Below are 10,928 nucleotides of genomic sequence, written 5' to 3' on the forward strand. Positions count from 1 at the left end.
TCATTATCAAGCTGCAAAAATAAGTAAAATAAAATCTCTCCTAAGGTTGCTTATATGTTTTAGCTCTTTCAAATTTTAACTAGAAATTTTTGCCAGCCTTTCAGATGAGCAGTTAAATTATATTTGTCAGTTGAATTGAAAACTTTTCGCCCTAATGAAACAACGTTTTATTGTTGTCTAACCCAATCCTTTGTATTATAAAGGCCCAGTGGTTGCACAATCTTCAACTCCAACTCACCTAAGTCGGGACAGCTCTTCAAAAACCATACGAACTTTTCACCTTTCAGTGAAATTATCCCGTGTTTTGACAGCCGCCATCTTTGCAATGCTACCGTTGCTTGGGGCTATGTTTATCTTGAAAGCTTGTGACTGCCAGCAAACATAGATTCTGTTTGTTTGACCTTTGGAAAATATTGCACGAAGCCATTTTCTGAGAACTCGCCAGTCTGAGGGTTTTTTCTCCTCAAAGTTTAAACTAAATTTAATCCAGTTCTTAAAGTATGGCGGGAACGGTCCAACATTGCTGCATGAGCGGCGTTGCAGTAATTAAAGTTTTGCAGACACGGCGAACTAGTGAAAAACATGTTCTTTTTTATTAGGTTATGTCTTTTTTTCATTAAATGCCATCCCGCCATCACATTGAAAGTATTTAAACTAAGATTCCAGTTGCATATTTGTGCAATACATCGAACGATAACCATAAGGTGACTTTAGTTAGACATCTAGTTATGACGTAACTCTGTGACGTCATCTCTGAAATTTTCTACGCGTTTCGCTTCGAAGCTATTATATTTCCAACTCTGGTTTCAGCTGGTCTTATTTGCATCACGAAATTAGAAACGCGTGTTTTTTTATTCGCTATACGTACTTTGAAAAGAGAGCAAAAATAACTGGGCGCGCAAAAAGTAAAATAAACAGACACCTGTATAATTGTCATTTCTTGCGACTAAAAATAACAATGTTTTGAATATGTTTTTTTCAGTCAGCATAGCGCAACTATGGCACATATATAAACATTAAATACAAAGGCTGAAAGCAGTAATTAATCAAATCAATAATAATAATATTTAAAGGGAACAATTCGTAACGATAAATAAAGACATGGTCTTACTTAAGCAGGTTTTAATAAAACGATTGTAGGATACATTTTGGCCTTAAAAAGAGACAAAAAAAGTTAACAAAATTTCAACATTTCGTGAAAAGCTATTCATTTTAATGATGTTTTACGTTATATTTGAAAAATACTCAAAATTATATCGATTAGACTCAAATATAAAGCAACGTCTGAATTAGTAAAACATTAATTTGCATTTGCATTACGTACAAAGCGATGACCAAATGCAAATACATATCAAAATCCTTCACTGCCTGTAGACCAATAGGCGTATTTACAAGCCAGTAAACTGTACATCAGTCAATGTAATATGCTCTTGAAGATTAAGGCGTACACAGCTTTGACCTATGACGTGTCACTGGACCTTGACCTCTAACCGACAGACCGGCGAAAAACGAAAACACAAAAATACACAAACGGTGACCTGTGGTTAGGTTATGCAATACGGCCTTTGTCATTAATTATTCATCGATATTTTCTTATATTTTGTCGGGCCAGGTCGTTTTCAAATTAGGATTGAAGATATAATCGAAGTTAAGGCCGTGATAAATATCGCGCACTTTAAGAGGTTAAAATAAACACTTAAACGCTTTATCCAAGAACTTGGTTTACATTTAGTCTCCATTCTTTCAGGTTAAAGTTGTACAAGCAAAAATAAATGTTTAATTGAAGTTACAAAAAATAGTTTAAATTATGAATTTCGCTGGCCTGAGGCCCAAAAAGCTAAAAAAAGATCAAAACAACTTATAAACTTATAAATCTTCAGTTTTTGTTAAAACATGTAAAACATATTTTTATGACAAACATAAAAAAGTTTGCTGAAGATTTCTTTCTTTTTTATTTTTTATCTGTGTAATTTCAGCCTTTCGGACATAAACACCAATTAACAACTTCCCTAAAATTGCTTTAATATTTTGAAGAAAATGCGTGCGCTTTATCTAAATTATACGGCTAGCATGAACAACATAAAACGGCAGCTATAAAGTTTATAGTAATGCAACATTCAGCCAAAATTTTTGTCCGAAGTTGGACTCTTTCGGACGCAAGTCAACAAAAAACAGAAGGAAGACAATGATAAGATCTCATTTGTTTAAATAGGGGTAAATTACCCTAAAATAACTTTTTCAAATTAACCCCTAAAGATGTATCCAGCCTAATTAAAAATTTCGTGTTATTTTATTTACTCAGGTAGTAATGTGACCCCTAATTTACCCACCCATCTCACAAAAGACTAATTAGGGTTATTCTGGGTCATTTAGGGGCTATGAAGTTATTAAGGATTTTTTGGTGTTATGCGTTTTTTTGGTTATTCGTGGGGCTATGGGGTTATTCGGGGTCATTTGTGAAATATTGGGGGTTAAATTACTCCATGCGTACAAATGTCATTCAGAGGACTATCTTTTCGAAAACTGGAAGAAGAATATGACAAGGTTCCCAGCAGGACTATCTCTTTCCTTGATTCTTTCTTCCTCTTGATGTGCAGATGCAAGCCACCGGGACTTCATAGATCCTCCAATCTCCAGAGCGCATCTCCAGTCTCACGGAGTAATTGACCTCCTCCGGCCTGTATCTGGGGCTCTTAAGTTCTTTCCCTGTGCGAGGATTCCTGCATCTTCGAGGGCAGATCGCCACCGCAACTGGATCCGTAAAGCTGCAAACCAGGAAACCAACGTTCCAAGGAGCGAATCCGTGTTGTCTTTGGACTTCTCCGTCAATAAGTCGGCATCTGAAAAAAGTTTAAAAAAATAAAAATAAAAATTCTAAAAAAAAGGTGTTGTTTGCCGAAAATGTTGAATCTAAATTATAATTTGAAGTTTTTTCTGCAAAAATTGCTAAAATTTCTAAGATTTGTCAATCAGTCGGCATCTGAAGAAAGTTTAAAAAAATTGTCCAACTTTCAAATTAATGACTCGAAAAGTTATCGTCTGTTGAATAAAAGCCTAATCTAGATTCAAATTTTAATTTTTTTGGCCCGACTTTCAAATCGGTGACTTAAAAATATGCTGTTTGTCAAAACTGCTTATCTAAATATAAAATTTAGTTTTTTTATGTAAATACTGTTAAATTTAGCAACTACGAGAAGCCGTCAAGTAGTTGGCATCTAAACAATGCTTAGAAATGATTGTGTGGCTTTGAATCATGAGCAAATTTAAAAACTGTTGTCTGACAAAGTGACTTGAAAAGATGTTGTCTGTCAACAAATGACCACTGTATAGATATTAACTTAAAGTTTTTTACCCTCCCTGATATATGTTAAACGAGATTTTTTCAACCGGGCAGTGAAATTATTGGAGTTTATCTGTTGGCTCCAAGTGAAGCTATACGAGTTTCAATTATAAGAAGCGGACAATGCTTTATATCAAGGGTCGGCAACCTACGCCCGCCGATGCAATTCATCCGGCCCGCCGCCTCTTTGACAAACTAGACACGGGTCCATTTCAAATACTTTTTGACTATTTCAACTACGCTGAACTAGATTAATTATTAAAATTATTGCATTTCCCTAAAAGTAGTTTTATTACACTTTTCATTAGTAGTGGGGATGACGACGTGTGGACTCGAATTTTAAATCAAGCAAACGCTTTTTTTTTTTTTTTGAACACTTTACTGCCTCATGAAATGTAATTAAACATGTTTTAAGTGCAAAATCCGAGAAAGTACAGAATCCGAAATCCGAGGCCCGCGTGATTCACAGTTGTGCTAAATTGGAAAAAACACAAAATCTCAGTTAAGAGACCTTTCTGAGTTTGGTTTTGGCCCGCGACTAGAAAAAGGTTGCCGACCCGCTTTATATGGAAGTCCTTACAAATTTTCAAGATCGTAAATGATTTCATTTTTCATAATTTAACTCCCACGTTATGTATTATTGACTTTTAATCAGACGTAATGAATAAATATTAAAGCCCTTCTAGAAGTAGGTGGAATTTTGTGAAAGTTTGGAATTAATCTTTATTCATTTTTGCATGTAAGAAAGCAGTGATTTAAGGCGAAAATATAGTTCCTAACCTACTTCTATATGAGCTCTGATAGTCCTACAATACATCTCACTAGAACTTCCAGCCAAGTTGCTCTGAAGTTTAATGTCAGCCATTTTTCATAAGTTGCTCGAAATCGTCTGTATGTTGTGCAAAAATAAACGTGATTCCATGTTGTATGTAAATCAGTCGGCAAACGTGAATAAATGCGCCTCAGGCGACAAAAATTGTGCTTTTGTCATTGAGAACACCTCAACTATACTGAAATATTAGGTTTAAAAGAAAGCTAAAAGTAATACTTTCTTCTCTTGTAGAATGACCGGGATATATTGTGATGTTTTACAATAGTACACCTAAGGCGCGTTACAATATACAAATAAAATATTGCAGTTTAAAGGCCCTCTTCAAAAAAAGAAAACAAAGAATGAATGTACATCAAGTAAATTGTACTTAGAATATATATTTTGTTTCTTTTCTCTTTTACGATAAATTTAAAACTGGCCAAGGTTAAAAGATTACAACAACGACCGACGACATTTTATGACCAAAACTGACACAAAATTTTTGCATGCCGCAAAGATTACTTGTTTTTTAACCCTTATTTAGCATCTTTTAAAGATACGTTTTTGTGAGGCCAAAACAAACGATTCTAAACAATAACTAAGCTATATTTACACTGATTTTGCATGATGTAACTGTATTTTCTGACAAAACATGTATAAATAGCTAAAACTTTTTGTGCAAATGAATTTAAATTCCCAGGACGCCCATCCCTATACCGATAGTCAACTAATATGTAAACTTAAGCTGTGTCAAGTGTACACACATTCTGTTTAGACATAAATTGGACGGTGTATGGCAAAATAAGAACATTGCTACTGCAATGGCCTTTAAATGTACAGTAATCTTCGTATGGACAGCGTTGTAACAAACAAAATTGCCTCAAAGCACACACACAAAAAACGAAAAAACTGTTCAAAATTAAAGTTGGCATTTGGCAAACTGAATGTGTAAAATATTAAGATATGTCCTCGCCCTTACATGTAAATGACGACAATGACTTCAAATGGGAACAAATATTCTTTAGACTTTCTTGTCTTAGTCAAATTCAGTCATTAAAAAGTTCTAGTCATTTAAAAGATAATTTCATTCGAATTAGATGGATATTTATGTTTATTGTTTGAAAAGGGATCAGCGAAAGACCGTTAGGTCATAAAGGTCAGCCGCTCCCTGATCGCAATATCATCACAATATATGTGCAGTTATTTAAGTGGATTATTAAATAAGAGACTGACGATGCCGTATTTCGTGGCGAAATATATTCCTCTTTTTGTCGAAAGACTCCAACTTAATTTAAGGCATCAAAGAGCTAGTTCCAAGAACTTATATATGTCCGACATTTTGTATACGTTTTGCGTGGGCGGTGCCACGACAAACTTTAGAAACTCGAGTTAAAGATAAAATTAGTTTTCTTTAAATTTATCGTAATTTTTGAATTCTGTAATAATGCCAGTTAAAGGATGACAAAAAAGCAATAGAATCACTTGGAAGGAATAAAAAAGTGACAGTTTGGAATACATCTTTATTCATTTTTTCATGTAAGAAGGCACTAATTTAAGGCGAAATATATTTCTTAACCTACTTCTATATGAGCTCTGATATTTCTACAATACATCTCACTAGAACTTCCAGCCAAGTTGCTCTGAAGTTTAATGTCAGCCATTTTTTATAAGTGACTCGAAAGCGTCTGTATGTTGTGCAAAAACTAACGTGATTCCATATAATATGTAAATCAGTCGGCAAACGTGAATAAATGCGCCTCAGGCTACAAAAATTGTGTTTTTGTCATTGAGAACAACACAACTATACTGAAATATTAGGTTTAAAAGAAAGCTAAAAGTAATACTTTCTTCTCTTGTAGAATATCCGGGCTATAATGCGATGTTTTACTATAGTACACTTAGTGCACAGTACAATACTGATGGAATAAAAATATCTATTATCAAATCAGTATTATTGTCGAAATATTCCAAATTATAAATGCCTTGTTTTTCTTTAAATTGCAAATTTCTTATCCATGATTTCTTAACAATATTTGACATTGAAAGGAATTCCTTAAAGTTTAGTATATGTTATTAAAATACATGTTCTACTGTTTCCTTATTGGGTCATAACCCTGAGACAAACGAAAACTATTAAGAATGTAAAGGAATATTAATGAGTGGTTAACGCTTTCCCTTGCCAACGTTTTCGGTTTGAAGTGGTAAACATTAATCTGAATGAACATTACTTCAAAAGGTTTACAAATAGCCACCACTTTTTGTATGGGCTTAGGTGTTTCTTTAAGATGTGCTGATGGTAGCAGGTTTTAGTGTTTCAAAACTTAGGTGTGATAACATAAAAAACATATTTTAGGTTACCGTTCCAAGCATGGAATGAAAGACTTGTTATGATGGACAATATTGAACTTTAACTCACAATCGAGTCTCTAAGGTGGGGCTCAATAAACTGTGTCTTGTGTGAAGAAACCGACATATTAAATGCTCTACGTTGTAGTAGAATGTCAAAAGTAAGCCAGGACAATTCTGACTCAACTTTAAACAACTTTACAAGTAGCTCAGAGCAGTGTTTCTCAACTTTTTTTCGCGACCAAAATGCTAAGCGTTAGTATAACAGCGTAGCTTTGGCGACCCAATTTTATTCACTAAACTTTTTTCAAGCTTAAAGTAAAGACGACATAGAAAGGGCTAAAGTAGTATTAAGTTAAGTATAATGAGCTTTGTCTCCGTATTACCCCCGCAATTTTTACAATTTTTGGGGAAACCTTGCCCAACTAATCTTAGTAAGTGTAACCATAATAAACGACTAAAGTTGAAAACAAATGAAACGCCACCCAATTTTATGTTGTGACCCATGGGTTGAAAAATACTTAGGGAAACTTTTTATGCATTGCAACTACAGTTTTTACATTTTACTGAAACAACAATATACTAATCTTACTTTATTCGTTCATTACGAACTGCCACTATGTAAATGAAATGACGCAAAAATTATTTATTAATTTTAAACTTGAAATTCCTGATTCGAGATATATCGCGTCACAAATGTTCAAACATGATTTCGGATCCCAAAAATCTTTGAAATCCCTAACCTGGAACCCACGCACTTTGGCCCTATAAACGACCAGATGTCTTAATTAGCAGGTTAAAATAATTAAAAGGGCGCCTAGATTGTCTTTGAAAATACCCAGGCCGTACCGCTGGCAAAGTGATCCTTAACCTAAGTTTTATCGATTGCTTTGGTGTCAAGTTTGTATAAAACCACCTTAACTTTATTAGAAAGCCTTACATAACATTTTTAACCTGTGAGTGAAAACAGGAAAATAAAAGTAGTAAATTTGCGCATTTTAACGCCGTTACTTTATGAGACTCCCTTTTTCTAAAAGGTGTTTTGAAAAGTTTCTCAGCTTGAAAACAAGATTTCTGTTTTAACAATGTTTAAGAGATATACAGATATCCCAAAAAAGCATGGCTAAATGTGATGCTCAATTAGTTAGAAACATTGAAGTTCCATATTTTTAAAACTGTTAAAACTCTAGTCAGGTTAAAGCAAAATTGAACACAATAAATTAAAAGGCTGCTGAAAAAAGTGTACGTGTAGAATCTTAAAGAACTACTTGTACGTTTTTGCGATACCTATTTGTACAGTTAAGTACCGCGATACTGACTGGATCCTCAATACAAGTGTGGCCAAATTATGTTTGATTGCGATCGTCTGAAATATTTTTTAGAGACTCTCGATCGACATTGTCAGTAAAAAGTCACAAGAACACTTATTAAGAATTTTGAGCGTTATTCCAAACCAGCTATGGAAGTTAATTTGTTGCGTCAAAGAACGCTTTATTAGACTTGTCCAAACGACAATTGATCATTTTAATGTTCCGCTTGTGTGCTACAGCTATACTGTAATGACGTAACGTATATTCGACGCGATCGACCAGGTGAAATGTGGCGATCGACGTGTTGGCTACCCCTGCTCTATGACATAGTAGTTATCACCCTTATGATTTTACTGGAGAACAGGTAACATGTCTGCGACTTTTATGAAAAAATTGTACGCACGGATCATTAATGTAGCTTCACTATTACCATCTAAGCCACAGAGGTCAAGTAAATCGACATCATCTTAAAAAAAGACGTTTTGTTGCGAACTTATATCATTATTATAAGTTAATGTTAAAAAAAAACTAACTGATTTTTATATACATTAACTGTTCATTAGTTGGTTTTGTACGTAATAGTATAAAAAACTATATGGGAGATCTTTTGAAAACTCTCAAACAAAGCTACCCGTGCCTTAAAAATCCATTTTTGCATTTTGGGTAAAACATATTGTTCCAATGCCTACAGTTAGTTCTTGTGTGGTGTGATATTTACGCACAAAAGTTCAGTAACATTGAACATGTTTAGATTGAAAACACAGGTTATAACGCCCCGGAGGGATCTCGTGATTTATCAGATCGAAGAAAGATGTTCCGAAAAACAAAATCCACCATTTTACGATTTTTATCCAGCTAAAAAAACGTGAAAATTTCACCAGGCACAATCATTACTTTAACCTAAGATAATAAATATATCAAAGCCCATACAAAAGTAACGTTTTGAAACACTTCTTATGTACATTTTAGAACATATTGGTTTAAGGTAGTAGTAAAACATAATAAGAAAATCAAAGGCAATACTGAAGTATAGATAGCATTTTGAACGTTTCAAATATCTTTGTATTCACATTCAACTTCTTGGTGTACGCATATGGAGGATTAACGCTTCCAAAAAACTATTCATTCTTTTATACATTTTGTAAAATCAATAATGATTTATTTATTTTTTTATCATGAATCTATACCTTTAATTTATTAGCTATATGCACTCTGAAAAAAAAATCCTAAATTTTCTAAATTTCCTAACTTTTTTTAGTTCGCATAAAAGGCAGTTCGAGCATAAACGCTGATTTAAGAAATATATATTTTTATTTAATTCACTATCAACTTTAGCTGTATTGTGCTATAATTTAACTAATTGACTTACCCAGGTTGAGTTTTCAGTTGTGGATAAGCAAAGGTAGCAAGGAAAATATTTGTAAGCGTCCAAAAAAGAATCTAAAAATAGTCGATAGTTGAATTGGCTGTGTTAAAAGTCAGTGCTTTTAACCCGTGGGATGGTACGCACTTGTGCGGATAAAAAAATTGTAATGCGGATGACAAACGCATGGTATTATTTTTCATTAAGTGTAATACAGTAATAAAAAAGCTGGTGCGCCCACTTATGCCTTACAGGTACAGCAATATAGTCTCGTATAGTGGTTCATTGCAGCTTAAGCTATCTATTTTATATCAGTCAAGGCTTAGCCACACGGTTTTAATGCACAGACGCCTTTATTGCTATTTTGCAAATAAAACTAAAGGTTGCAAACTTACTGTGCTTGTTTCGTGCGGATGAAAATTTTAAAGATTGAAAAGCACTGAAATATGTAAATCTGACATATGCTCATTAGACATTTTTTTTTAATTTAGCAATATCTTATCTGGTTTAACTACTTTTAAATAATGCAAACAGGTATAGCTCTTTTGCTGAGTAAATCTTTAAATTCGAACTCCTTTAATCTCAGTAAATTGAATGGGTAAATTTAAGGCCGGACAATCTATTGGCTGATTTTGCTTTTACGACTATTTATTGTCGGCTCGAAATTGCTAAAGACTCAAGAATTGCTAAAAGCGCTATATTGCTGCCCAAAGAAACTAATTAAAAAAATGTATTTTTAAATAAAAATGCCAAAAAATCAACGTTGATGGTTCACGATGAATAGATTGTTGCAAAAAGTTAAACTTTAACTTGCTACCATGACGGTTTTAAAGCATTAAACGTGAAGCATTTTTGTTAGAATATTCTGTTTTACGGGGCAACTTTGGTTTAAAAGGTCATTAGTTTATAAAAATCTATCGAATCTCTAATCGCACTGCAAAAGAATTTGATTTAATTTACTTTTCTTCTCAATTCCTCCCCAAGCCATTATTCCAGTTAATTTAAGCGTAGCGACACAAGTGAAACTGACTAGCCATAATCGCACAACAAATATCCAACTCACCGTGCAAGTGATGCTAAATGAAGACGAAGAAGATATCATCATCTCTTTCTGCTTCCAGCGGAGTGGTGGAGAGAGTGGCCTGACACATCCCAAAGTTCTCGACCCTAAATAGCGCCAGGAGTTTGCAAACTGCCAGGGAAAAACGCTTCAAGTCGGTCCGGATGTCAACCAAGCGAAACAGCGGCTGTGCTCATTATCCCTGGCTACTGTTTACTTCCTACAAGGTCGCAATAGCTGGGAAATCACCTTGACCATTATCCACTTGCTTCTGTTATGTTTAAGCCTGTGCCTCCACGGTCTTGGATATGGCTGTAATCCCGGTTCCTCGAGGGGACTAAAAAGCTCCTTTTTTCTGCCATTTTTGTCGATTCACACCGCCGCCGCGTGGTCCGATGTTTTGAAGGTCACGGTGTCGCGCTTGAAGGTCACACGTGCTTTGGCAGTCGGCTTATCCTGGCTGGTGATCTAGGCCGAGAAACCGGTGCTTTTCCAGCGAAAGAAATCGCCGTGAATTTGTTGTTTCCGACGATTATGCAGGCCGCATCAAGCTGTGCAGACATAAGCCAGGCCTAATGCGATTTTGCACACGTTTCTAGCTAACGTTACACCAAGTAAGACACGTGGTCTATTTTAACGTTATGCGCCATTGCTGTCACTTTAAACTACATCTGTAGCACGCGGAGCGTTATTTTTGT

General features: G+C 34.6%; 1 protein-coding gene across 1 annotated transcript; it reads right to left on the reverse strand.

Moving 5' to 3' along the window:
• Positions 1-900: 900 nt before the first annotated feature.
• Positions 901-10,516, reverse strand: LOC146131823 (uncharacterized). Its single transcript, XM_083397355.1, has 3 exons — positions 10,234-10,516; positions 9,177-9,247; positions 901-2,840 (listed from the first exon to the last, which is right to left on the reverse strand). Exons 1-3 carry the CDS (start codon positions 10,273-10,275, stop codon positions 2,558-2,560), a joined length of 396 nt encoding a protein of 131 aa, XP_083253481.1. The 5' UTR covers positions 10,276-10,516; the 3' UTR covers positions 901-2,557.
• Positions 10,517-10,928: the final 412 nt, after the last annotated feature.

Source organism: Ascidiella aspersa, chromosome 9 (genome assembly GCF_963924565.1).
Source record: "Ascidiella aspersa chromosome 9, kaAscAspe10.2, whole genome shotgun sequence".
NCBI classification, from domain to species: Eukaryota; Metazoa; Chordata; class Ascidiacea; order Phlebobranchia; family Ascidiidae; genus Ascidiella; species Ascidiella aspersa.